The sequence below is a fragment of the Somniosus microcephalus genome, chromosome 11, assembly GCF_052327205.1.
Source record: "Somniosus microcephalus isolate GS21.2 chromosome 11, FLI_Smic_1.0, whole genome shotgun sequence".
Lineage (NCBI taxonomy): Eukaryota > Metazoa > Chordata > Chondrichthyes > Squaliformes > Somniosidae > Somniosus > Somniosus microcephalus.
The window spans coordinates 192,441,342-192,468,195 of NC_140997.1; the positions used below are offsets into that span (position 1 = coordinate 192,441,342).

General features: G+C 49.5%; 2 protein-coding genes across 2 annotated transcripts; both read right to left on the reverse strand.

Moving 5' to 3' along the window:
- Nucleotides 1-433: 433 nt before the first annotated feature.
- LOC147111069 (hydroxyacyl-thioester dehydratase type 2, mitochondrial-like) lies at nucleotides 434-1,214 on the reverse strand. The gene has a single exon (XM_086001557.1). It carries the CDS (start codon nucleotides 1,212-1,214, stop codon nucleotides 696-698), a length of 519 nt encoding a protein of 172 aa, XP_085857683.1. The 3' UTR covers nucleotides 434-695.
- A 45-nt stretch (nucleotides 1,215-1,259) lies between these two features.
- rpp14 (ribonuclease P/MRP 14 subunit) lies at nucleotides 1,260-26,854 on the reverse strand. Its single transcript, XM_086001558.1, has 5 exons — nucleotides 26,635-26,854; nucleotides 26,446-26,536; nucleotides 7,393-7,469; nucleotides 2,425-2,503; nucleotides 1,260-1,352 (listed from the first exon to the last, which is right to left on the reverse strand). Exons 1-5 carry the CDS (start codon nucleotides 26,724-26,726, stop codon nucleotides 1,296-1,298), a joined length of 396 nt encoding a protein of 131 aa, XP_085857684.1. The 5' UTR covers nucleotides 26,727-26,854; the 3' UTR covers nucleotides 1,260-1,295.

The following is a 26,854-nucleotide window of genomic DNA, read 5'->3' on the forward strand; positions in this document are numbered from 1 at the left end:
TGAAGGAGTGCTGCACTGTTGGAGGTTCCATCTTTCAGATAAGACATTAAGCCAAGGCCCTCTCAGGTGGCGCAATAGATCCCATAGCCCTATTCAAGGATGAACATGGGAGTTTTCCCAGTGTCCTGGCCAATATTTATCCCTCAACCAATATCACTAAAAACAGATTATCTGGTCATTTCTCTCATTTTTTTGAAGGACCTTTGTGTGCGTAAATTGGCTGCTGTGTTTTTCTACATTACAACAGTGACTACACTTCAAAAGTATTTCATTGGCTGTAAAGCACTTTTGGATGTCATGAGGTCATGAAAGGTGCTATATAAATGTAAGTTCTTTCTGTGATGCTGACACTAGATGGAAAAAATAGTTCCATTCCCCAGCACTAACATCTTGATGAGCACCAAGTAAAAAAAAAAATGCTTGACAACAAAAGTAGAAGCACTCCTTTAAAATAAAGTTTATTTTTTTGTCCTCAAACAAAATTCTGCTCCATCACACTGTTACAAGTCTTTATAGTCACTGACATTTATTACTACACCAAACATCCCCCAGCCAATCAACATTGTTTGACAATACAGTATTCATTTTCAAATTGTTTTCAGTGAGATTTCACTAGTTTCCATAGACGCACATTTAAGAATATTAGCATCCAATGAAAACATTTTCCAAGTTACTTTCCAGTTTCAATGATATAGTCATACATTTTGATCTCTATCCTCTGGCAGCATGATCTTGACTTCCCCTTTGATTATAACCTTCTTAGTTTCTTTGACAATGCATGAAACAGCAATCCAAGCAATGGACCTCCTTACTTTAATTACATCTGCAATTGCTGAGACCGGCTCACCTATATACAAAGGTGCAAGGTAACGGAGTTCCTGTGACAGAAGAATACACCCAGGCATTTTGGTTCCCAGAACAGCGGATAATAATCCACAAACCAGCACACCGTGCACAACTGGTTTTCCAAAATTACTGGCTTTGGCGTAATCTTCACTGAGATGTAGTGGGTTAGTATCACCTGTTAACTCTGAAAAGGTGAATACATCACTCTGTGTAAAAGCTTTAGTAAGTTCAGCTCTTTCTCCAACCTGAAGATGCACAGACCGAAGAAAAGTATTCTGTAGCATCACGATGCCACCTGCATGCCACTGACCCATTTTTAATGGGTTCTGAAAGATACCAAGCATAATTCTTTGACCACTAAAAGACATTTCTTCAAATTTTACAACCCAGTTTCTTTCAAGAACTGTGTAGAGCGGGTCACTTTAAACACCTGTTAATTGTCAGAGACTTCAGTTCAACACAAATTCTCTACTGTTGCCTGATAATGCAAGAAGAAATGGGGAGACCTATACAGTAAAGAGATAAAAATGCAATTAATTCATTAATGAAATAAGTAATCTGGTTGTTTCAGAATCAGTTTGACAGCATTTGAAGATCAAACATACAAATCAAAGATTAACGTCTTTGTTCCCATCCAGTCAAGGATTACTGCATTTTATTGGGTTTTGACCCCAAATACAGGTTTGGGGAGGAAAATGTAAAAACAATTATCTATGGGACTCCATATCAATGCACCTTTCTGCCAGATCTGCTCCAGTGATCCCCCCAACTGGATGCACCCCCCCCCCCCCCCCAACAAAAATGTTCCCTCTGCCTGCTCCTGCTGAATTCATAGATGTCTTGCTTGCTCCTGTTCTCAGTGAATCACAGGGTGCTACGGGAAGGTGGGCTAGCACAGCCTTACCTGAACCTTGAAACCAGTCTATTCCCTATAGTGACCACAGACTAAGAAGGGTAACAGGCAAGTCTGGGACAGCACCGCGTCTCTGACTCTTGTTATGAGAGTAAAAAGACCTATTTATGGAGGTAGATCTGGTAGGAGAGGAATGTAAAGAGAGAGTAAAGGTGAACAGTATGAAGTAGCAAAGAAAGGGGGCAATTATAGGTAGATATGTAGAGTTAAACTTCAAGTGCAATTATCTGAGGGTCCAGGACAGTGGCAAATGAGAGAAAGGTAATGAATGAAAAAGAGGAAGTCAGAAGCAACAGAAGAGGTGAAAAGAAATAGAAAAAAAAATCAGCACAGAAATAGTATTTCAGCTTTCATACATTTACCAAAAATATTTCTGGAAATGTCCAGTGAAGATTTTGAAATAAAAAGAAATGAGACAATGGATATTTTAATTCATGATCATATGCAAGGTACAAAAAGTTGTGTTCTTGTTTTGTTTGGTACTGATACTGTAGTCCTCAAAAAAAAGTTAAATGTATATTCTGTATCAAAAACTGCAAAACACAAAAGCTATTACACAATCATTAGGTAACAGCTGGAGAATTGTAGTCAACTACCTTATGTTTTGTGAGTAAAGAGTAACTTGAAAAGATTAATCATTCATTTATAGTAAACACATACAATACCTGCATCACTCTGAAAGCACATTTCTGATTTTGATAAGATCCTAGAAGGGTCAGCGCACTCCATAGCTTCACAAGGCCACTGTGAACAGAGATACTCTGTTTAAGCAGTGACATTTATTTTAGTATTGTCAGTTTACAACAACTTGCACTTATATAGCCACTTTAAGGTGGAACAACATCCCAAGGCACTTCACAGAGAATAATCAAACATAAATGCTGAGAAAAAGGAGCTATTTGGAAAGATGACCACAAGCTTGGTTAAAGAGTTGAGTTTTAAGGAAAGCCTTAAAGGAAGAGAGGGAGGTGGAGAGGCAGAGGGATTTACTGAGGGGATTCCAGAGCATGGGGCCTAGATGGCTGAAGGCACGGCCACCAATGGTGGGATGAAGGAAGGAAGGAAGGGGGGGGGGGGGGGGAAATGCATAAGAGGTAGGGGAAAGGACAGTTCAATGGGAGATGAGAGTAGGCTGGAGAAGGTTACAGACAAGGGCAAGGCCACGAAGGAATTTAAACACAAGGATAATAATTTTAAATTTGAGGCGTTTGGTGACCAGGAGCCAATGTAGGTCAGTAAGGGCATGGAAGATGTACGAGCATAGCTTGCTGTTGGATAGGTTACAGGCAGCAGAGTTTTGGATCAGCCGAACTTTGCAGAGGGTAGAGAATGGGAGGCTGGCCAGGTGAGCATTGGAATAATCAAGTCTGGAGGTGACAAAGGCATGGATGAGGGTTTCAGCAGTAGATGGGCTGAGGCAGGGGCAAATGTGGCCGACATTACGGAGGTGAAAGTAGGTGGTTTTTGTGATGGAGTTTATTGAAGCTCAGCTCTGGATCGAATAGGACGCAGAGACTGCAAACTGTCTGGTTCAACCTGAGACAATGGCCGGAGAAGGGGATGGAATCAGTGGCAAGAGTACGGAGTTTGTGGGGAGGGCCGAAGACAATGGCTTCAGTCTTCCCAATATTTAACTGGAGGAACTTGCGACTCATTGAAGACTGGATATCACATAAGCAGTCTGAAAACACATAAGCAGTGGAGGGCTTGAGAGAGAGATGGTGAAAGGGTGGAAAATTACCCCATGTTTGCAGATTAAAAAAAAAAAACTTTTTAATTCGCTCATGGGATGTGGGCATCACTGGCAAGGCCAGCATTTATTGCCCATCCTAGTTGCCCTTGAGAAGGTGGTGGTGAGCCACCTTGAACCGCTGCAGTCCATGCGGTGAAGGTACTCCCACAATGCTGTTAGGTAGGGAGATCCAGGATTTTGACCCAGCAACAATGAAGGAACAGCGATATACCTCCAAGTCAGGATGGTGGGGAACTTGGAGGTGGTGTTCCCATGCACCTGCTGCCTTTGTCCTTCTAGGTGGTAGAGGTCACGGGTTTGGGAAGAAGCCTTGGCGAGTTGCTGCAATGCATCTTGTACATGGTACACACTGCAGCCACGGTACGCTGGTGGTAGAGGGAGTGAATGTTTAAGGTGGTGGATGGGGTGCCAATCAAGCGGGCTACTTTGTCCTGGATGGTGTTGAGCTTCTTGAGTGTTGTTGGAGCTGCACTCATCCAGGCAAGTGGCGAGTATTCCATCACACTCCTGACTTGTGCCTTGTAGATGGTGGAAAGGCTTTGGGGAGATGGAGGTGAGACACTCGCTGCAGAATACCCAGCCTCTGACCTGCTCTTATTGCCACAGTATTTATGTGGCTGGTCCAGTTAAGTTTCTGGTCAATGGTGACCCCCAGGATATTGATGGTGGAGGATTCGGCGATGGTAATGCCGTTGAATGTCAAGGGGCGGTGGTTAGACACTCGCTTGTTGGAGATAGTCATTGCCTGGCACTTGTGTGGCGCAAATGTTACTTGCCACTTATCAGCCCAAGCCTGAATGTCGTCCAGGTCTTGCTGTATGCGGGCATGAACTGCTTCATCATCAGAGGAGGTGTGCAGCGAACATCCCCACTTCTGACCTTATGATGGAGGGAAGGTCATTGATGAAACAGCTGAAGACGGTTGAGCCTAGGACACTGCCCTGAGGAACTCCTGCAGCGATGTCATGGGGCTGTGATGATTGACCTCCAATCACCACAACCATCTTCCTTTGTGCTAGGTATGACTCCAACCAGTGGAGAGTTCCCCTCCCCACCTCGATTCCCATTGACTTCAGTTTTACTTGGGCTCCTTGATGTCACACTCGGTCAAATGCTGCCTTGATGTCAAGGGCAGTCACTCACAGCTCACCTCTGGAATTCATTTTTTTTTGTCCATGTTTGGATCAAGGCTGTAATGAGGTCTGGAGCAGAGTGGTCCTGGCAGAACCCAAACTGGGCATCAGTGAGCAGGTTATTGGTGAGTAAGTGCTTCTTGATAGCACTGTCAACGACACCTTCCATCACTTTGCTGATGATTGAGAGTAGACTGATGGGGCAGTAATTGGCCGGACTGGATTTGTCCTGCTTTTTGTGGACAGGACATACCTGGGCAGTTTTCCACATTGTCGGATAGATGCCAGTGTTATAGCTGTACTGGAACAGCTTGGCTAGAGGCACGGCTAGTTCTGGAGCACAGGTCTTCAGCACGACAGCCGGGATGTTGTCAGGGCCCAAGCTTTTGCTGTATCCAGTGCGCTTGGCGTTTCTTGATATCATGCGAAGTGAATCGAATTGGCTGAAGACTGGTTTCTGTGCTGGTGGGGACCTCAGTAAGCCGCCGATATGGATCATCCACTCGGCACTTCTGGCTGAAGATGGTTGCAAACGCTTTAGCCTTGTCTTTTACACTCGTGCTGGGCTCCACCATCATTGAGGATGCGAATATTCATGGAGCCTCCTCCTCCCGTTAAGACTGGATGTGGCAGGACTGCAGAGCTTTGATCTGATCTGTTGATTGTCGGATCGCTTAGCTCTGTCTATAGCATGCATGTAGCCCTGTGTTGCAGCTTCCCCAGGTTGGCACCCCATTTTTAGCTACGCCTGGTGCTGCTCCTGGCATGCTCTTCTATACTCCTTATTGAACCAGGGTTGATGGTAATGGTAGAGTGAGGGGTTTGCCAGGCCATGAGGTTACAGATTGTGGTGGAATACAATTCTGCTGCTGCTGATGGCCCACAGCGCCTCATGGATGCCCAGTTTTGAGCTGCTAGGTCTGCTCTAAATCTATCCCATTTAGCACGGTTATAGTGCCACATAACACGATGGAGGGTGTCCTCAGTGTGAAGGCAGGACTTCATCTCCACAATGACTGTACGGTGGTCACTGCTACCAATGCTGTCATGGACAGATGCATCTGCGACAGGTAGATTGGAGAAGACGAGGTCAAGTAGGGTTTTCTCTCGTGTTGGCTCTCTCACCACCTGTCGCAGGCCCAGATTGGCAGCTATGTCATTCAGGACTCGGCCAGCTGTGGTGCTACCAAGCCACTCTTGGTGATGGACATTGAACTCCCCCACTGAGTACATTCTTTGTCCTTGCTACTCTCAGTGCTTCTTCCAAGTGGTGTTCAACATGGAGGAGTACGGATTCATCAGCTGAGCCAGGGCAGTAGGTGGTAATCAGCAGGAGATTATCGCCAAGGGGGCAGCTTGTTGATGTGAAACAGGAGGAGGCAAAAGACAGATCCTTGGCTCTGGAGGTAAAGGTGCAGGGGCAGGAAAAGAATCCATTGCTGGAGATGGCCTGGCCAGGATCAGATAGGTAAGTGTGGAACCAAGGATGACAATCAGAGCTGGATAAAAGGAGGAAATGCATTAGTGGTGGATGATGTGGTCGAATGTGTCAATGGTTGTAGAATAGTTGAGGAAGGATAATGCACCATGGTAACAGTCACAGAAGATGTCATTTGTGACATTGGTTAGTATTGTTCTGTGGCAGGAACGTAAGCCTGAATAGAGAGATTGAAATATGGAGTTGTAAGAAAGGTGAGCATGGATTTGGGAGGCGACACCACATTCAAGAACTTTGGAGAGAAAAGGGAGATTGGAGATGGAATGGTAGTTTGCAAGGACAGAGTGGTCAAGGGTGTTTTTTTGAGGAGAGGGTGATCATGACAACTTTGAAAGGAAGAGGGACAATACCCGAGGAGAGGGAACCATTTACAATGCCAGTCAGCACTTTGACAAGGAAGGGAAGTTGAATGTTCAGCTCTTTAGTGGTAATGGGGTAACAGGAGTAGGAGGTGGATCTCATGGACAAAATGAACTCAGAGAAACTGGAGAAAGAGGCCGGTTCACGACTAGGGCAAGCCTGAGGGGAGAAGCAGCAGAGGTGGGTGAACAGATGGTCTCAATCTTAGCGACAAAGTCCATGAGCTCCTCACACTTCTTGTTGGAAATGATGACAGCGGGAGCAGGAGAGAGGGGTTTAAGGAGATACAGGAAACTTTGTGCTATCCGGCACTGACGGGACCGAGCTGTTGCCGTCCCATCAAAACTGCCGGACAAACCAGCGCTAATGTTGAAACATACGGAGATTTTGAGCTCCGTATCTGGCAACAAACCCTGTTGCTTCAGCTTCTAAACAGTTGGCCGTACCTTGCAAGCGTCTCTGTAGCTTAGCAACAGCTTCAGCGAGACCTTGCAGAGCCTGACTGGTGAAAAAAAGCAACGAAAAGAAAAAAAAACCTAACGAAACGGCTCCTGATTTTTGCCGGTGGCTCGGGCATTCCGGACAGTTAACCTCCAGATAAACCAAAGTTTCCTGTAGTTGGTACTGGAGAAAAGAAAATGGGGAATATCCTTGCTCTGCAGTATGATCCTAGAGTAGTGTGCGACTCTGGTAGAGGATAGTGCAGCCAGATAGCACTTGATCTTGTGATGGATGTTAAACTAGTTTTGCACCAGAAACTGTATTATTTGGTTCACATGTTTGATAAGGCAGATTTTTTTTTTTTTTTAATAAATGGCACTACCAATGTTTCTGTATATTCAAATCACCATATAGAAAGTGCCTTTAAATGGTTACTATGCACACCCACCTGCTTTTTACTCTTAGTATAGCCGTTAATGTTTCTTCTTCAAATCTCAGTACATCAACAGGTAAGGCAGCGCCAATCTGCAAAATTAACAACACTTTCAGAACATTAAACCTTAGAGTTTTTGAATTGTGAATTTCTAAGGTATATTCAAATGCATTTTCAAAAGGCAAAAGGGCAAAAATAGCTACTTGCCCTCAAAGTGATTGATAAATTCTATATTAGAATGGTTGGTGTTATGTACTGACAGTGCAATAAATAACCATCTGAACAGGTGGTACATCACAGAGAACAAGATGTCATACATGCAATTCCCAATCTTAGCTGTGCTATACGGGGTGATGTCAAATGTAGATTGGGCACTTTTCTACTGGGAAGTGGGCAAATTAAATTTGAGGGTGACCCAATCAAAGCCATCCACATACATCTTGACTGTCACCTGCCACTTGTCAGCCCAGGCCTAGACGTTATCCATGTCTAACCAAAGAAGTTGTGAATGGAACTGAACACTGAATCAGCAAACAATGTCACTCCTGACCTTACGACAGAGGGAAGGTCATTGATGAATCAGCTGAAGATGTATATAGGGAATTTAAAGGAGAGGCATAGTGGATGAAATAGTCGCCAGTGATTATGGAACAAAGACATGAAAGGAGTGGGGAACACATAACTAAAGTCAGAGGAGCAGGTGCGTGTGAGGAGGTACAGCTGGAGGTGACCATGGAGATAGGTTGAGATGAAGCCATGCAAAGATTTGAAGATAGAGACAAGGAAATGAATTTGCTGGAGCTCAAAGAAGCTATTGAAGCTGAGCAAGGATGAGGCGCGAGACTTTGTGCAGGTAAGGACATGGGTCATGGTTGGGGAACATTGAAGAAATCAAGCTTTGAGATGAACGCAAATGGATTAGTGATTCGAAGTGGATGAGGAGAGACAGCAAGCCATGGTCAGTCACACATTCCACCTCTCTACTTCTCTTTCCTTTAAGATGCTCCTTAAAACCTACCTCTGATCAAGCTTTTGGTCATCTGTCCCGATACCTTCTTTTGTGGCTTGGTGTCATATATGGTTTTTTTTAATTGATATCGCACTTGTTAAGTGCCTTGGTATGTTTTACTACGTTTAATATGCTATATAAATGCAAGTTGTTTATGGCTTTGATCTGCACAATTGGGGAGGGGTGGGGTGGGTGGGGGAGAAAGGGGTGGGTGGGTCCCTCTCTCTCTTTTCCCCCCCCCCAGTCCCTCTCTCTCTTCCCCCCCAGTCCCTCTCTCTCTTCACCCCCCTCCCCTTTCTCACCCACCCCTTTCTCCCACCCCTCCCATCCCAACGCACCCTTCTCCCCAACCCACCCGTTTCTCCCCCACCCCTTGCTCCCCCACCCCTTTCCCTCATTCCCTCCCTCTGTCTCCCTCTCTCATTCCCTCTCCCTCCTTTGCTTTCCATCTCTTTCTCCTTCCCTCTCTCTCTCTCCCCCTCTCTCTCTCTCCTTCCCTCTCGCTCTCCTTCCCTCTCGCGCTCTCTCTTCCCCCCCCGCGTCGCGCTCTCTCTTCCCCCCCCCCGTCGCGCTCTCTCTTCCCCCCCCCGTCGCGCTCTCTCTTCCACCCCCCTCGCGCTCTCTCTTCCCCCCCCCGTCGCTCTCTCTTCCCCCCAGTCCCTCTCTCTCTTCCCCCCCAGTCCCTCTCTCTCTTCCCCCCCGTCCCTCTCGCTCTTCCCCGCCCCCAGTCCCCCTCTCTCTTCCCCCCCCCAGTCCCCCTCTCTCTTCCCCGCCCCCAGTCCCCCTCTCTCTTCCCCCCCCCCCCAGTCCCCCTCTCTCTTCCCCCCCCCAGTCCCTCTCTCTCTTCCCCCCCCCGTCCCTCTCTCTCTTCCCCCCGCCCCCCGTCCCTCTCTCTCTTCCCCCCCCCCCCCCGGTCCCTCTCTCTCTTCCCCCCCCGGTCCCTCTCTCTCTTTCCCCCCCCCGTCCCTCTCTCTTCTCTCCCCCCCCCCCCCACCCCCCCGCGTCCCTCTCTCTCTTCCGCCCCGGTCCCTCTCTCTTCCCCCCCCGGTCCCTCTCTCTCTTCCCCCCCCCCCCCCGGTCCCTCCCTCTCTTCCCCCCCCCGTCCCTCTCTCTCTTCCTCCCCGTCCCTCTCTCTCTTCCCCCCCGTCCCTCTCTCTTCTCTCCCCCCCCCCCCCACCGTCCCTCTCTCTCTTCCGCCCCGGTCCCTCTCTCTCTTCCGCCCCGGTCCCTCTCTCTCTTCCCCCCAGGTCCCTCTCTCTCTTCCCCCCCGGTCCCTCGCTCTCTTCCCCCCCGGTCCCTCTCTCTCTTCCGCCCCGGTCCCTCTCTTTCTTCCCCACCGGTCCCTCTCTCTCGTTCCACCCCGGTCCCGCTCTCTCGTCCCCCCCCGGTCCCGCTCTCTCTCCCCCCCCCGGTCCCGCTCTCTCTTCCCCCCCCCCAGTCCCGCTCTCTCTTCCCCCCCCCCAGTCCCGCTCTCTCTTCCCCCCCCAGTCCCGCTCTCTCTTCCCCCCCCAGTCCCGCTCTCTCTTCCCCCCCAGTCCCGCTCTCTCTTTCCCCCCCCCCAGTCCCTCTCTCTCTTCCCCCCCAGTCCCTCTCTCTCTTCCCCCCCCGTCCCTCTCTCTCTTCCCCCCCGCCCTGGTCCCTCTCTCTCTTCCCCCCCCCAGTCCCTCTCTCTCTTCCCCCCCCCAGTCCCTCTCTCTCTTCCCCCCCAGTCCCTCCAGTCCCTCTCTCTCTTCCCCCCCAGTCCCTCTCTCTCCTTCCCCCCAGTCTCTCTCTCTTCCCCCCCAGTCCCTCTCTCTCTTCCCCCCCAGTCCCTCTCTCTCTTCCCCCCCAGTCCCTCTCTCTCTTCCCCCCCAGTCCCTCTCTCTCTTCCCCCCCAGTCCCTCTCTCTCTTCCCCCCCAGTCCCTCTCTCTCTTCCCCCCCAGTCCCTCTCTCTCTTCCCCCCCAGTCCCTCTCTCTCTTCCCCCCCAGTCCCTCTCTCTCTTCCCCCCCAAGTCCCTCTCTCTCTTCCCCCCCAAGTCCCTCTCTCTCTTCCCCCCCAGTCCCTCTCTCTCTTCCCCCCCCAGTCCCTCTCTCTCTTCCCCCCCAGTCCCTCTCTCTCTTCCCCCCCCAGTCCCTCTCTCTCTTCCCCCCCCAGTCCCTCTCTCTCTTCCCCCCCAGTCCCTCTCTCTCTTCCCCCCCAGTCCCTCTCTCTCTTCCCCCCCAGTCCCTCTCTCTCTTCCCCCCCAGTCCCTCTCTCTCTTCCCCCCCAGTCCCTCTCTCTCTTCCCCCCCAGTCCCTCTCTCTCTTCCCCCCCCCGTCCCTCTCTCTTCCCCCCGTCCCTCTCTCTTCCCCCCCAGTCCCTCTCTCTCTTCCCCCCCCAGTCCCTCTCTCTCTTCCCCCCCAGTCCCTCTCTCTCTTCCCCCCCCCGTCCCTCTCTCTTCCCCCCCGTCCCTCTCTCTTCCCCCCCCCAGTCCCTCTCTCTTCCCCCCCAGTCCCTCTCTCTCTTCCCCCCCCAGTCCCTCTCTCTCTTCCCCCCCAGTCCCTCTCTCTCTTCCCCCCCAGTCCCTCTCTCTCTTCCCCCCCAGTCCCTCTCTCTCTTCCCCCCCAGTCCCTCTCTCTCTTCCCCCCCAGTCCCTCTCTCTCTTCCCCCCCAGTCCCTCTCTCTCTTCCCCCCCAGTCCCTCTCTCTCTTCCCCCCCAGTCCCTCTCTCTCTTCCCCCCCAGTCCCTCTCTCTCTTCCCCCCCAGTCCCTCTCTCTCTTCCCCCCCAGTCCCTCTCTCTCTTCCCCCCCAGTCCCTCTCTCTCTTCCCCACCCCCGTCCCTCTCTCTCTCCCCCCCCCGTCCCTCTCTCTTCCCCCCCGTCCCTCTCTCTTCCCCCCCCCAGTCCCTCTCTCTTCCCCCCCAGTCCCTCTCTCTCTTCCCCCCCAGTCCCTCTCTCTCTTCCCCCCCAGTCCCTCTCTCTTCCCCCCCAGTCCCTCTCTCTCTTCCCCCCCAGTCCCTCTCTCTCTTCCCCCCCAGTCCCTCTCTCTCTTCCCCCCCAGTCCCTCTCTCTTCACCCCGTCCCTCTCTCTTCCCCCCCCAGTCCCTCTCTCTTCCCCCCCCCAGTCCCTCTTCCCCCCCAGTCCCTCTCTTCCCCCCCCAGTCCCTCTCTTCCCCCCCCAGTCCCTCTCTCTCTTCCCCCCCGTCCCTCTCTCTCTTCCCCCCCAGTCCCTCTCTCTCTTCCCCCCCAGTCCCTCTCTCTCTTCCCCCCCCGTCCCTCTCTCTTCCCCCCCGTCCCTCTCTCTTCCCCCCCCAGTCCCTCTCTCTTCCCCCCCCCCCAGTCCCTCTCTCTCTTCCCCCCCAGTCCCTCTCTCTCTTCCCCCCCAGTCCCTCTCTCTCTTCCCCCCCAGTCCCTCTCTCTCTTCCCCCCAGTCCCTCTCTCTCTTCCCCCCCCGTCCCTCTCTCTTCACCCCGTCCCTCTCTCTTCCCCCCCCAGTCCCTTTCTCTCTTCCCCCCCCAGTCCCTCTCTCTTTTCCCCCCCCAGTCCCTCTCTCTTCCCCCCCCAGTCCCTCTCTCTCTTCCCCCCCCAGTCCCTCCAGTCCCTCTCTCTCTTCCCCCCAGTCCCTCTCTCTTCCCGCCAGACCCCCTCTCTTCCCCCCAGACCCCCTCTCTCTTCCCCCCAGACCCCCTCTCTCTTCCCCCCTAGTCCCTCTCTCTCTTCCCCCCTAGTCCCTCTCTCTCTTCCCCCCTAGTCCCTCTCTCTCTTCCCCCTAGTCCCTCTCTCTCTTCCCCCCTAGTCCCTCTCTCTCTTCCCCCCAGTCCCTCTCTCTCTTCCCCCCTAGTCCCTCTCTCTCTTCCCCCCTAGTCCCTCTCTCTCTTCCCCCCTAGTCCCTCTCTCTCTTCCCCCCTAGTCCCTCTCTCTCTTCCCCCCTAGTCCCTCTCAATTTCACAATTCACAATTCAAATCGCTTTATTGGCATGATAAGTTACATCTTATGTTGCCAAAGCATCAAAATACATTTATGGTTTACCACATAAACGCAGTTCTATTCATACAGTGTATAAACAGGTATATCCCTGAGTGTATAAATATACATTCGCATTGTTTATATATATTCTTTTCTTCGTTTACTGGTTGTCTCTCTGTTCATGGCAAGCTGTAACATAGCGTGCCGCCAGTGTTATACAGCTTCTCTCCTCTCCCAGTAGGAATGGGAGTTTTTGGTTGTCATTCAGATTTCTGAAATCAGGGCATATTTGTGAGAATTTTTGGTAGAAATTCTCCCTGATGCCCTGATATTTTCCACAAGCTGTGAGGAAGTGCATCTCTGTCTCCACCACTCCCTGACTGCAGTGAGAGCATATCCTTTCCTCTCTTGGCAGCCTGGTCTGCCTGTGTCTGCCTTTTTCGATCGCTAGGCTATGTTCGCTAAGTCTGTACCTTGTCAAGGTTCTTCTCAGTTTGTTATCCTTTACCATGGTCAGGTAATCAGCTATGTTGTATTGTCTGTTTAGGGCCAAGTAGCAATTGAGTTTGCTTTGGGTTTTTGTTGTTTCTGCCCAATATGTCAGATATTTTTCCTTTTGCTTAGCGACGATTGTGTTGGGTCGAATTCTTTGTGTTACCCTGTCACTGTCCTGGGGCTGGTTATTGTTAGTATTGTTAGTAGTTACTTCACTGAGTCCCAGGACCAGTTGACTGAGGGTATTCTTCTTTATGGTCAGCTCTTGGCATTTCAGGGCGTCGTTGTGATAGCATTGGGGATTGCTCATTTGTAGGTGATTCCAAAATTTGGTGGCTCTTTTTTGGATAGTGATTATTAATGGATATTGGCCTAGTTCCGCCCTGCATGCATTGTTTACTGTTTTCCTTTGAGTCCGGAGGATACTTTTACAGAATTCTGCATGTAGGATCTCAATTGGGTGTTTGTCCCATTTTGCAAATTCTTGTTGAGTTAGCGGTCCCCATACCTCACTGCCATAGAGTGCAATTGGTTCAATTACTGATTTGAAAATTTTGAGCCAAATGCTAATTGGGATTTCTATTTGGATTGATTTTTTGATGGCATAGAAAGCCCTTCTTGCTTTCTCTTTCAGTTCATTCACAGCCAGTTTGAAGTTTCCCGTAGAACTGATTTTTAAGCCCAAGTATGTGTAGTTAGTGGTTTGTTCAATTTTGGTTGTTCCTACTGTGAAACTTATTTTGGGTCCCTGATGTTTGGATCTTTGCTGGAACACAAGGACTTTGGTTTTTTGGGGATTTATTGTCAGGGCCCAAGTCTGGCAGTACGACTCCAGCAGGTCCAGGTTTTGCTGTAGCCCCTCTTTAGTAGGTGACAGCAGAACCAGGTCGTCTGCATAGAGGAGGAATTTAACCCCCTAGTCCCTCTCTCTCTTCCCCCCTAGTCCCTCTCTCTCTTCCCCCTAGTCCCTCTCTCTCTTCCCCCCAGTCCCTCTCTCTCTTCCCCCCTAGTCCCTCTCTCTCTTCCCCCCTAGTCCCTCTCTCTCTTCCCCCCTAGTCCCTCTCTCTCTTCCCCCCTAGTCCCTCTCTCTCTTCCCCGCTAGTCCCTCTCTCTCTTCCCCCCTAGTCCCTCTCTCTCTTCCCCCCCAGTCCCTCTCTCTCTTCCCCCTCAGTCCCTCTCTCTCTTCCCCCCCCCAGTCCCTCTCTCTCTTCCCCCCAGTCCCCCTCTCTCTTCCCCCCAGTCCCTCTCTCTCTTCCCCCCTAGTCCCTCTCTCTCTTCCCCCCCCAGTCCCTCCAGTCCCTCTCTCTCTTCCCCCCAGTCCCTCTCTCTTCCCCCCAGACCCCCTCTCTTCCCCCCAGACCCCCTCTCTCTTCCCCCCAGACCCCCTCTCTCTTCCCCCCTAGTCCCTCTCTCTCTTCCCCCCTAGTCCCTCTCTCTCTTCCCCCCTAGTCCCTCTCTCTCTTCCCCCCTAGTCCCTCTCTCTCTTCCCCCCTAGTCCCTCTCTCTCTTCCCCCCTAGTCCCTCTCTCTCTTCCCCCCTAGTCCCTCTCTCTCTTCCCCCCTAGTCCCTCTCAATTTCACAATTCACAATTCAAATCGCTTTATTGGCATGATAAGTTACATCTTATGTTGCCAAAGCATCAAAATACATTTATGGTTTACCACATAAACGCAGTTCTATTCATACAGTGTATAAACAGGTATATCCCTGAGTGTATAAATATACATTCGCATTGTTTATATATATTCTTTTCTTCGTTTACTGGTTGTCTCTCTGTTCATGGCAAGCTGTAACATAGCGTGCCGCCAGTGTTATACAGCTTCTCTCCTCTCCCAGTAGGAATGGGAGTTTTTGGTTGTCATTCAGATTTCTGAAATCAGGGCATATTTGTGAGAATTTTTGGTAGAAATTCTCCCTGATGCCCTGATATTTTCCACAAGCTGTGAGGAAGTGCATCTCTGTCTCCACCACTCCCTGACTGCAGTGAGAGCATATCCTTTCCTCTCTTGGCAGCCTGGTCTGCCTGTGTCTGCCTTTTTCGATCGCTAGGCTATGTTCGCTAAGTCTGTACCTTGTCAAGGTTCTTCTCAGTTTGTTATCCTTTACCATGGTCAGGTAATCAGCTATGTTGTATTGTCTGTTTAGGGCCAAGTAGCAATTGAGTTTGCTTTGGGTTTTTGTTGTTTCTGCCCAATATGTCAGATATTTTTCCTTTTGCTTAGCGACGATTGTGTTGGGTCGAATTCTTTGTGTTACCCTGTCACTGTCCTGGGGCTGGTTATTGTTAGTATTGTTAGTAGTTACTTCACTGAGTCCCAGGACCAGTTGACTGAGGGTATTCTTCTTTATGGTCAGCTCTTGGCATTTCAGGGCGTCGTTGTGATAGCATTGGGGATTGCTCATTTGTAGGTGATTCCAAAATTTGGTGGCTCTTTTTTGGATAGTGATTATTAATGGATATTGGCCTAGTTCCGCCCTGCATGCATTGTTTACTGTTTTCCTTTGAGTCCGGAGGATACTTTTACAGAATTCTGCATGTAGGATCTCAATTGGGTGTTTGTCCCATTTTGCAAATTCTTGTTGAGTTAGCGGTCCCCATACCTCACTGCCATAGAGTGCAATTGGTTCAATTACTGATTTGAAAATTTTGAGCCAAATGCTAATTGGGATTTCTATTTGGATTGATTTTTTGATGGCATAGAAAGCCCTTCTTGCTTTCTCTTTCAGTTCATTCACAGCCAGTTTGAAGTTTCCCGTAGAACTGATTTTTAAGCCCAAGTATGTGTAGTTAGTGGTTTGTTCAATTTTGGTTGTTCCTACTGTGAAACTTATTTTGGGTCCCTGATGTTTGGATCTTTGCTGGAACACAAGGACTTTGGTTTTTTGGGGATTTATTGTCAGGGCCCAAGTCTGGCAGTACGACTCCAGCAGGTCCAGGTTTTGCTGTAGCCCCTCTTTAGTAGGTGACAGCAGAACCAGGTCGTCTGCATAGAGGAGGAATTTAACCCCCTAGTCCCTCTCTCTCTTCCCCCCTAGTCCCTCTCTCTCTTCCCCCCTAGTCCCTCTCTCTCTTCCCCCCAGTCCCTCTCTCTCTCCCCCCCTAGTCCCTCTCTCTCTTCCCCCCTAGTCCCTCTCTCTCTTCCCCGCTAGTCCCTCTCTCTCTTCCCCGCTAGTCCCTCTCTCTCTTCCCCCCTAGTCCCTCTCTCTCTTCCCCCCCAGTCCCTCTCTCTCTTCCCCCTCAGTCCCTCTCTCTCTTCCCCCCCCCAGTCCCTCTCTCTCTTCCCCCCAGTCCCTCTCTCTCTTCCCCCCTAGTCCCTCTCTCTCTTCCCCCCTAGTCCCTCTCTCTCTTCCCCCCCTAGTCCCTCTCTCTCTTCCCCCCAGTCCCTCTCTCTCTTCCCCCCTAGTCCCTCTCTCTCTTCCCCCCTAGTCCCTCTCTCTCTTCCCCCCTAGTCCCTCTCTCTCTTCCCCCTAGTCCCTCTCTCTCTTCCCCCTAGTCCCTCTCTCTCTTCCCCCTAGTCCCTCTCTCTTCCCCCCTAGTCCCTCTCTCTCTTCCCCCCTAGTCCCTCTCTCTCTTCCCCCCTAGTCCCTCTCTCTCTTCCCCCCTAGTCCCTCTCTCTCTTCCCCCCTAGTCCCTCTCTCTCTTCCCCCCTAGTCCCTCTCTCTCTTCCCCCCTAGTCCCTCTCTCTCTTCCCCCCTAGTCCCTCTCTCTCTTCCCCCCTAGTCCCTCTCTCTCTTCCCCCCTAGTCCCTCTCTCTCTTCCCCCCTAGTCCCTCTCTCTCTTCCCCCCTAGTCCCTCTCTCTCTTCCCCCCTAGTCCCTCTCTCTCTTCCCCCCTAGTCCCTCTCTCTCTTCCCCCCTAGTCCCTCTCTCTCTTCCCCCCTAGTCCCTCTCTCTCTTCCCCCCTAGTCCCTCTCTCTCTTCCCCCCTAGTCCCTCTCTCTCTTCCCCCCTAGTCCCTCTCTCTCTTCCCCCCTAGTCCCTCTCTCTCTTCCCCCCTAGTCCCTCTCTCTCTTCCCCGCTAGTCCCTCTCTCTCTTCCCCCCTAGTCCCTCTCTCTCTTCCCCCCAGTCCCTCTCTCTCTTCCCCCTCAGTCCCTCTCTCTCTTCCCCCCCCAGTCCCTCTCTCTCTTCCCCCCAGTCCCTCTCTCTCTTCCCCCCTAGTCCCTCTCTCTCTTCCCCCCTAGTCCCTCTCTCTCTTCCCCCCTAGTCCCTCTCTCTCTTCCCCCCTAGTCCCTCTCTCTCTTCCCCCCTAGTCCCTCTCTCTCTTCCCCCCTAGTCCCTCTCTCTCTTCCCCCCCCAGTCCCTCTCTCTCTTCCCCCCCCCAGTCCCCCTCTCTCTTCCCCACCAGTCCCTCTCTCTCTTCCCCCCCAGTCCCTCTCTCTCTTCCCCTCTAGTCCCTCTCTCTCTTTCCCCCCTAGTCCCTCTCTCTCTTCCTCCCCCGTCCCTCTCTCTCTTCCCCTCCGTCCCTCTCTCTCTTCCCCTCCGTCCCTCTCTCTCTTCCCCCCCCGTCCCTCTCTCGCTTCCCCCCCAGTCGCTCTCTCTCTTCCCCCCAGTCCCTCTCTCCCCCCCCAGTCCCTCTCTCTCTTCCCCTCCCAGTCCCTCTCTCTCTTCCCCTCCAGTCCCTCTCTCTCTTCCCCTCCAGTCCCTCTCTCTCTTCCCCCCCAGTCCCTCTCTCTCTTCCCCCCAGTCCCTCTCTCTCTTCCCCCCCAGTCCCTCTCTCTCTTCCCCCCCCAGTCCCTCTCTCTCTCTTCCCCCCCCAGTCCCTCTCTCTCTCTTCCCCCCCCCAGTCCCTCTCTCTCTTCCCCCCCAGTCCCTCTCTCTCTTCCCCACCAGTCCCTCTCTCTCTTCCCCCCCCAGTCTCTCTCTCTTCCCCCCCCCCCAGTCCCTCTCTCTCCCCCCCCCCAGTCAATTTCAATTCAATTCAATTCAAATGCTTTATTGGCATGAAAGTTTACAGGGAACCAGATTGCCAAAGCTTACATAACAAAAAGTACAGTTTTCCAACATTCTGTAGGTGTCAAATAATTTTGACCTTCGTTGGGTACATACAATATTAGTTTAAACAATATTAATTTAAACAGTCGTTGAACATCGTTGGGTACATTCAGTATTAATTTTAAACAGTCCTCAGGTTGTGAAATGTTGTTACATATTTGGCACCAAGGTATGGTCTGTCTCCTTCTCCAAGGACTAATCTTAATTTTGACAGGTCATCCAAATCTTTGAAATCTGGGGTTGTTTGGCTGAGCTTGTCAAATAATATGTTTCTTGTTGTGTTGAATTTTTCGCATTTTAGGAGGAAATGCATCTCTGTCTCAACCTCGCCGGCCAGACATTGATCACATATTCTATTCTCTCTAGGCTGCCAGGATTTCTTGTATCTTCCTTTTTCAATTGCCAGTTGGTGGTCGCTTAGTCTGTACCTGGTGAGGGTCTGTCTCTGTTTTGCGTCTCTGATGGTCGAGAGATAGTCTGCCAGTTTATATTCTCTTTTTAGGGCCCGGTAACATTCTAATCTGCTTTGGCTTTTGGTTATTTTGTTCCAATGTTCCAGGTAGGTTTCTTTGCATTGTTTAATGATTTGGTTCACTCGGATTGGTGTTTGGATGGCAGTGTTGGTCTGGGGACTGGTCAGGGTCCGGCTGAGTAGGAGTACTTAGTTTCAGTAGCAGCTGACTCAGGGGACTCTTTTCTGGGTTTAGCTCTTGGGTCTGGAAGGCTTTAAAATGAAGGGTGTCTGGGGAGCTAGATTTGAGGTGATTTAGGAAGTTTAGTGCTCGTTGTTGGATGTTTATCAGTGGGTATCTGCCTAGTTCCGCTCTGCATGCATTTGTTGGTGTTTTCCTTTGGGTGCGAAGAATGCTTCGGCAAAATTCTGCATGTAGGGCTTCTATTGTGTGTTTTTCCCATTTAGTGTAGCTATGGTGATTGAGCGGAGCCCCATACTTCACTACCGTACAGCGCAATGGGCAGGATTATGCTGTCAAATATTTTGAGCCAGATTTTGATTGGGATTTGGATGTTGTAGAATTTTATTTTTATTGCATATAGGGCTCTTCGGGCTTTTTCTTTTAGTGCATTCACTGCTATGCTGAAGCTCCCTGATACTGTAATGGTTAGACCAAGGTAAGTGTAGCTCATAGTGTGTCCTATGATGGTATCACTGAGAGTAAACTGGTATTTGTTTTCCTGACACCTGGGCCTTTTTTGAAAAATCATGATGTTGGTTTTCTTTAGATTTACTGTTAGGGCCCAATTTTGGCAGTATTTGTCGAGTAGGTCTAATTGTTGCTGTAATCCCTGTTCTGTGGGAGACAGCAGAACCAGGTCGTCCGCATAGAACAGGGATTTCACTTCTCCATCCAGGAGACAGAGACCCGGTGACTCGCTTTGCTCCAGCATGTCTGCTAATTCATTTATGTATATGTTGAACAGGGTCGGGCTCAAATTGCAGCCCTGCCGGACGCCTCTCCTCTGGGTGAAGAAACCGGTGCGTTTGTCTCCAATTTTGACACCGCATTTATTTTTCAGATACATCGATTTAATAAGGTCATAGACTTTGCCCCCTATTCCACACTGAAGAAGTTTATAATAGAGCCCTTCGTGCCAGATAGAGTCAAAGGCTTTCTTGAAGTCAATGAAACATGCGAATATTTTCCCATTTTTTGTTTGGTGTATATGTTTTTCAATGAGGGTGTGAAGGGTATAGATATGGTCGGTGGTGCGGTGTTTTGGAAGAAAGCCTATTTGATTTTTTCTAAGGATATTATGTTTGTTAAGAAAATCCAGTAATCTACTATTTAGAATACTGCAGAATAACTTCCCTAGACAACTGTTGACACAGATGCCGCGGTAGTTATTTGGGTCTGATTTGTTTCCACTTTTATATATGGGAGAGATGAGTCCTTGGCACCATATATCGGGAAAACAGCCTGAACGTAATATGATGTTGAATAACTTGAGTACAGCACCCTGCATCTCCATATTGCTGAACTTGAGCATTTCATTTTTGATGTTGTCTGGACCACAGGCTTTCTTTAGGTGGAGAGATTTTGTTTTTGTGGCTAGTTCTTTCCATGTGATTGGGGAGTCTAGAGGGTTTTGGTTGTCTTTAATTGTTGCTTCTAATGTGTGGAGTTTTTCTGTGACATGATGTTGACTTGGGTTTGTTTTGTTTATTGGGATGTCTTTGTAGAGGTTTTCAAAATGTGTTCTCCAGATGTCTCCATCTTGGATTGGTAATGCTTGTAATTGTGTTGTACTCAGGTTATTCCACATATCCCAGAATTGATTTGGATTAATGGAGTTTTCAATTTCTTTGAGTATTTTGTGGGTATAATTTTGTGTTTTGTTCCTAATGGTGTGTTTATATCTTTTGAGGGTCTCATTGTATCTAATACGTAGGTCTGGATTGTTTGGTTGGCGATGCTTTTGGTTTGATATTTTTCTCAGGTCTTTTCTGGCATTTTTGCATTCGTGGTCAAACCATTTCAGTTTTATTTTGTCTTTTGTAACGTTTCCTTTTCTGTTTCACAAGGTCGGCTTTTACAGCTGCCTCATGGAAGATCATATTTATGTCATCTATGGCCATGTTTACACCATCTCTGGTGATCTCATATAGATTTTCTTTAAATTTTGATATTTTACTTGTGAGATCAGGTGAATTTAGTGCTGTGATGAATTTATCTCCACTGTCTGGGGCCCATCTGTATGTCTGGTTTATTTTATGGAGCTTACTGGGTTCCTTTTTTGTGTCTGTAGTTTGGGCAGAAAGTTTAAGGTACACATTTATTTGGTTATGGTCTGAGAGGGGGGATTGCTGCCTGACAGTGAATGCGTTGATATCGCAGGGGTCCAGGTCAGGGGTCTCTTCCCCCCCCAGTCCCACTCTCTCTTCCCCCCCCCTAGTCCCTCTCTCTCTTCCCCCCCCTAGTCCCTCTCTCTCTTCCCCCCCCTAGTCCCTCTCTCTCTCTTCCCCCCCCCTAGTCCCTCTCTCGCTCCCCCCCCCGTCCCTCTCTCTCTCCCCCCCCCGTCCCTCTCTTCCCCCCAGTCCCCCTCTCTCTTCCCCCCCAGTCCCTCTCTCTTCCCCCCCAGTCCCTCTCTCTTCCCCCCAGTCCCTCTCTCTCTTCCCCCAGTCCCTCTCCCCCCCAGTCCCCCTCTCTCTTCCCCCCCAGTCCCTCTCTCTTCCCCCCCAGTCCTCTCTCTTCCCCCCCAGTCCCTCTCTCTTCCCCCCCCAGTCCCTCTCTTCCCCCCCAGTCCCTCTCTCTCTTCCCCCCCAGTCCCTCTCTCTCTTCCCCCCAGTCCCTCTCTCTTCCCCAGTCCCTCTCTCTTCCCCCCAGTCCCTCTCTCTCTTCCCCCCCGTCCCTCTCTCTCTTCCCCCCAGTCCCTCTCTCTTCCCCCCCAGTCCCTCTCTCTCTTCCCCCCCAGTCCCTCTCTCTCTTCCCCCCCAGTCCCTCTCTCTCTTCCCCCCCAGTCCCTCTCTCTCTTCCCCCCCAGTCGCTCTCTCTCTTCCCCCCCAGTCGCTCTCTCTCTTCCCCCCCCCCAGTCGCTCTCTCTTTCCCCCCCAGTCGCTCTCTCTTCCCCCCCAGTCGCTCTCTCTCTTCCCCCCCAGTCGCTCTCTCTCTTCCCCCCAGTCGCTCTCTCTCTTCCCCCCCGTCGCTCTCTCTTCCCCCCCAGTCGCTCTCTCTTCCCCCCCCGTCGCTCTCTCTCTTTTCCCCCCCAGTCGCTCTCTCTCTTCCCCCCCCCAGTCGCTCTCTCTTCCCCCCCCAGTCGCTCTCTCTCTTCCCCCCCCAGTCGCTCTCTCTCTTCCCCCCCCGTCGCTCTCTCTCTTCCCCCCCCAGTCGCTCTCTCTCTTCCCCCCCCAGTCGCTCTCTCTCTTCCCCCCCCAGTCGCTCTCTCTCTTCCCCCCCCCAGTCGCTCTCTCTCTTCCCCCCCAGTCGCTCTCTCTCTTCCCCCCCCCAGTCGCTCTCTCTCTTCCCCCCCCCAGTCGCTCTCTCTCTTCCCCCCCCCAGTCGCTCTCTCTCTTCCCCCCCCCAGTCGCTCTCTCTCTTCCCCCCCCCAGTCGCTCTCTCTCTTCCCCCCCCCCCCAGTCGCTCTCTCTCTTCCCCCCCCCCCCAGTCGCTCTCTCTCTTCCAACAACAACATGCCCTCTAAAAAGCCTTGGCACCGCCGGGCACTCCAGCTAGTATGCTATATAAATGCAAGTTGTTTATGGCTTTGATCTGCACAATTGGTGTTGTGGGTGAGATAGTCCTTCTTGTACATTGAGAAGGCATCGGAAGATCAGCAGCTGGCTGTTTAGAAATCATCGTGGAATTGTACTGTTATGGGCTTGCTGGCCCACGCTGCAGGAATGGGAACGTTGGATCTGAAGAGATGCAGAAGTTCCCTGTTGCTCCTGTAACAAAAGTTCGCCCAATGGTATTCGGGGCTGAAGGTCAGTGGCACTGTCCAGATTTAAGCTGGGGGGAGGAAGAGCTGAATGATGCAAAAAGATTGGTATCAACTGGTAATGATGCCAAGTGCTGCAAGGTTGAGGAGTAAGGAGTTAAAGTATGGAACAGCCGAGAGGTGTCAGTGCCAAGGATGTCGGCTCGGAGCTGTGCCAGGTAGCAGAAAAGGAGACAGAAATGTGAATGCCACTGACTTAACTCAAAATTAGCAATCCTTTTGTTTTTCTGGGGAACTTCCATTTTGTGTGTTCAGGAATGGCAGGAGCACCATGAAACTTGGTGTGTTTATTCTTTGTTTTTGACAGCCTAGAGTCATACTGGCACAGAAGGAGGCCATTCGGCCCATCGAGTCCGTGCTGGCTCTCTGTAGTGCAATCCAGTCAGTCCCATTCCCCCGCTCTATCCCCGTAGCCCTGCAAGTTTATTTCCCTCAAGTGCCTATCCAGTCTCCCCTTGAAAACATTGAGTGTCTCCGCTTCCACCACTTCCGTCGGCAGCGAGTTCCAGGTCCTCACCACTCGCTGCGTAAAAAAGTTTTTCCTCACATACTCCCTGTATCGCTTGCCCAAAACCTTAAATGTGTCCCCTAGTCTTTTTTTCATTCACCTAAGAGGGCAGACAGGGCCTCAGTTAACAGCTCATCTGAAAGACTAACCTCCGACAGTCTAGTACTGTCTCAGTACTGATTATGTGCTCAAATTTCTAGGGTGGGGCTTAAACCCGTGATCTCCCGGCTCACAGGCGAGTGTGCTATCACTCAGCAAAGGCTGACCCATAAATGGAATTAGTAAATGATAGAACTATAGGAAGGTGGGTAACAGAGGTTATGTAAGAGGTGAGAAATGACGACAGAATTTCCAACCCTAGTGGGGAAAAAACTGGAGCCTTGGAGGAATCAGAGAGTGAAGGAGTACAAGGAATCATCTTAGGATCATCTCCCTATTATGACATAATTGACCCTTTAAGTCTCAATGGGAAAGCGACAGCTTACAAGAATTTTTCCCTCCAGGAACAGCTTACTCCAACGTTTGGAGGATGTGAACTATAGGAAAATGATTTAGCCGTTACACAATGGTAAACTCTTAATTTTATCAAAAATATATTCAAATCTTAAAAACATTTTTTTTTAACCAAGGGCTAGTTCATTACATTATTTAATCTCCTTATAAACAAGTGCAATTAAAAAAAAATAAGACAGCAGCCAGTGATTGCTTGCTTTCATGAATCAGTCACCAAGTTAGTCGTACAGTAAAAGTTAGACCACAACTGATGTCAAGTTGCTCTGTGGAAGATAACTCACTGGTGCAAGATATCGCTTTGCAAGCATACTGAAGCCTAGAGTAGTTTATCATAGCTTCAGGCTCATGATTCCCCAGTCAACAAGCTCCTGATTTCAGCTGTGCTGTTAGCATGAACTGCTGAACAGAGATCAGGTGCGTCCGCGTAGTCAGGGACAAAAATAAAATAACTTCTCTCAAAACACTTGTTCAACAGTGTTTGGAAGCAGGTCGTCTGTCCACCACTCGCAGCTGGGGAATGATATTTATGACACAGAAGGATGAACACATTTAAAGACAAGACTTTAAAAAGACGGAAGTGGTGGAAGCGAAGACACTCAAATGTTTTCAAGGAGACACTGGATAGGCACTTGAGGGAAATAAATTTGCAGGGCTACAGGGATAGAGCGGGGGAATGGGACTGACTGGATTGCTCTGCAGAGAGCCGGCACGGATTCGATGAGCAGAATGGCCTCCTTCTGTGCCATTATGACTCCATGACTTCAACATTTTCTAAAGAAATAGCATTTTAAGAAGTCAATCATCCTACCATATATAAGCTACAAGGACAGGTTGGAGAAGCTGGATTTGTTTTCATTAGAACAAAGGAGGTTGAGGGGTGATTTGATAGAGGTGTACAAGATTATGACGGGTTTGGATAGGCTAGACGGGGAAAGGCTGTTCCCACTAGTTGATGGTACAAGGACTAGGGGACACAGATTTAAGGTTTTGGGCAAGAGATACAGGAGGGATGTGAGGAAAAACTTTTTTTACGCAGCGAGTGGTGAGGACTTGGAACTCGCTGCCGAAGAAAGTGGTGGAAGTGGAGACACTCAATGTTTTCAAAGGGAGACCGGATAGGCACTTGAGGGAAATAAACTTGCAGGGCTATGAGGATAGAGCAGGGGAATGGGACTGACTGGGTTGTTCTCCAGAGAGCTGGCACGGACTCGATGGGCCAAATGGCCTCCTTCTGTGCCGTTATGACTCTATATCATGCATCACAACAGTCTTTTGTTAAAAAAAATAATTTTCTGCTTTTCTACTCTGAAAATTATAAACAGCACACAGTGTCAACACTGGAGTGAGCAAAAAGAAGAAATTGGCCTATAATGTGTTAATTGCATAACACAGAAATGCCCTGGGTGGATGAGGAGTGCAAATGCCACAGCAATTCCATATCTTTCTACACGAGACTCTATAATAGTTTGCCTTTAGAAAACCAGGAGTTATACAGAAGAATTTTTTTTTTTTATTTCTGTGGAATGCATTTTATATTTTGCAAGGGTGCTAACCCATTAATTCACCAAATCTAAATAAAGTTCAACATCACAAATGAAATGCAATGTTCAGCAAGTCTTCAATAAGCATACTCTTCTTATTCCATGCATTAACAATTTAATAACTGACCCATCTAATAGCCCAAATGACAAAACTATTAGTTCTCACTACACACAGATGCTTACCTACCAGGTAAAAACAGGTGTCCTTCCTACAAATGCAGTATGCCATTACATTTTAAAATGGAAAGCACCCTCACATAAAACCTTTCCGTTAAATCACGAGTGACTCATAGCCAAGACCACCTTTTCTGAATTACTGCCACTCTGCCATCTTTTGGAAAACGTGAGATTCATCCTTGAAATAAGTACCTGCACCCCAATAACATGTTGGTCTGGAATTTCCCTCGAGACAATGGCGTAATGCCAATTTTCAGCACAAAAGATCAAGGAAATTCGGGCATAAGTATGCCACACCCATGGTTCTTTGATCTTTTGCGCCGATTCAGCAAAAGCTCTACTGAAACCCTCCTTTGCTTATTAACATAGCTCTGCCCGACCACACAAAAAAACAGAACGCGAGTTTCCTGCATTTACGCCAGTTCTGAACATCTGCCTCCAAACTTTTAGGTGCCGAATGATGCAAAGCCTTACCTTTGGTGTTTAATGGTGGGCTTTTAAAAAGCTACAGGAAACTTTGGTTTATCTGGAGGTTAACTGTCCGGATCGCTTGCGCCACCGGCAAAAATCAGGAGCCGTTTCGTTAGTTTTTTTTTCTTTTCGTTGCTTTTTTTTTCCACCAGTCAGGCTCTGCAAGGTCTCGCTGAAGCTGTTGCTAAGCTACAGAGACGCTTGCAAGGTACGGGCCGACTGTTTAGAAGCTGTTGCTAAGCAACAGGGTTTGTTGCCAGATACGGAGCTCAAAATCTCCGTATGTTTCAACATTAGCGCTGGTTTGTCCGGCAGTTTTGATGGGACGGCAACAGCTCGGTCCCGTTGGTGCCGGATAGCACAAAGTTTCCTGTATTTGTTTTTTTGATTTTCTTCAAGGAGAGCACTGTATTTTCTGTACCGGAATGCATTTTTGTGGCATCAGAGAGAGTGACATTAAAAAATTTCCAGTATTACATTTTCTTCTACATGCTGTGCCTAATTGTTTGCTTACTTAAAACTTTAATTTTAATAGATAAAGAAGGAATATGGTGCAAGTTCCACGATTTTCTTCGCCTGATTATTTATGCTGATTTTCACGTTCCGGAATATGCTAATATTCCCATGAAATTTTGGTGTAAATTGATCGGTGTAGATTTGGGGAAATTCCAGGTAAATTTTTGAAAATATATTACCGCCTGCCCCCTACTTTACCAGCAACGAGAAATTCCTAACTAATCCATTTGTAATGCCTTTGCTGTGATGGGTTTAATAAATCACTTCAGTTTTCAGTTAATTCATTTTTTGGGGGGACAGTATATCCCTTTACCGCTAAACGACTGTTGCATGGTGTCTGTTTGAAAGTTTACACTTGCATGGTCAGGTAATTAGAACAAGATGACATTCCTCCAGGAAGTAACGGACAGTGTTTAATACAAGTTGCATCACTTGGGGTGTCATCCCGAGTTAACTGGACTCCTACCTCTCCGTGCAAATCCTTCAGGGCCGAAACCATCAACTGTTTAAAGTGGGCAGCGTTCAGCCTGAGCCCAGGTCTCGTTTCCTCAAATTCACTGTTTAAAAAAGAGAAAATAAACTGAGTCGTGACTCGAGCTAGAGAAAGTAAGAGGGCCGCTCTGCGCTGGGGAAACGGGGCAGGCTTTTCACTCACAGGCCGACCTTCAGGTACTGATAGTCACAGGCATTCTTGTAAACGCGCCTCTCGTAGGCTGCTGTGTCCTGCTCCTCACCCGGGTGGGTCATGCTGCTGGCCACATGCAAACCAACGATTTAGCGCAGTGCCGGCTGGAGCGCTGCGCTACACCCACATGCCGAGAGACCGCCACTTCCGGCCCCGGTAACCAGGCAACCGTCGGTTCCCGCTCCCAGCA

What these genes read in the sequence shown, in the direction of transcription:
- LOC147111069 (XM_086001557.1), bottom strand. Translation starts at nt 1,214, where the DNA reads ATGTCTTTTAGTGGTCAAAGAATTATGCTTGGTATCTTTCAGAACCCA.
- rpp14 (XM_086001558.1), bottom strand. Translation starts at nt 26,726, where the DNA reads ATGACCCACCCGGGTGAGGAGCAGGACACAGCAGCCTACGAGAGGCGC. An exon ending in CAGTACCTGAAGGTCGGCCT is followed by an intron (nt 26,537 to 26,634) that starts GTGAGTGAAAAG and finishes TTTTTTAAACAG; the next exon opens with TGAATTTGAGGAAACGAGAC. An exon ending in GTGCTTTCAGAGTGATGCAG is followed by an intron (nt 1,353 to 2,424) that starts GTATTGTATGTG and finishes TTTACTGTATAG; the next exon opens with GTCTCCCCATTTCTTCTTGC.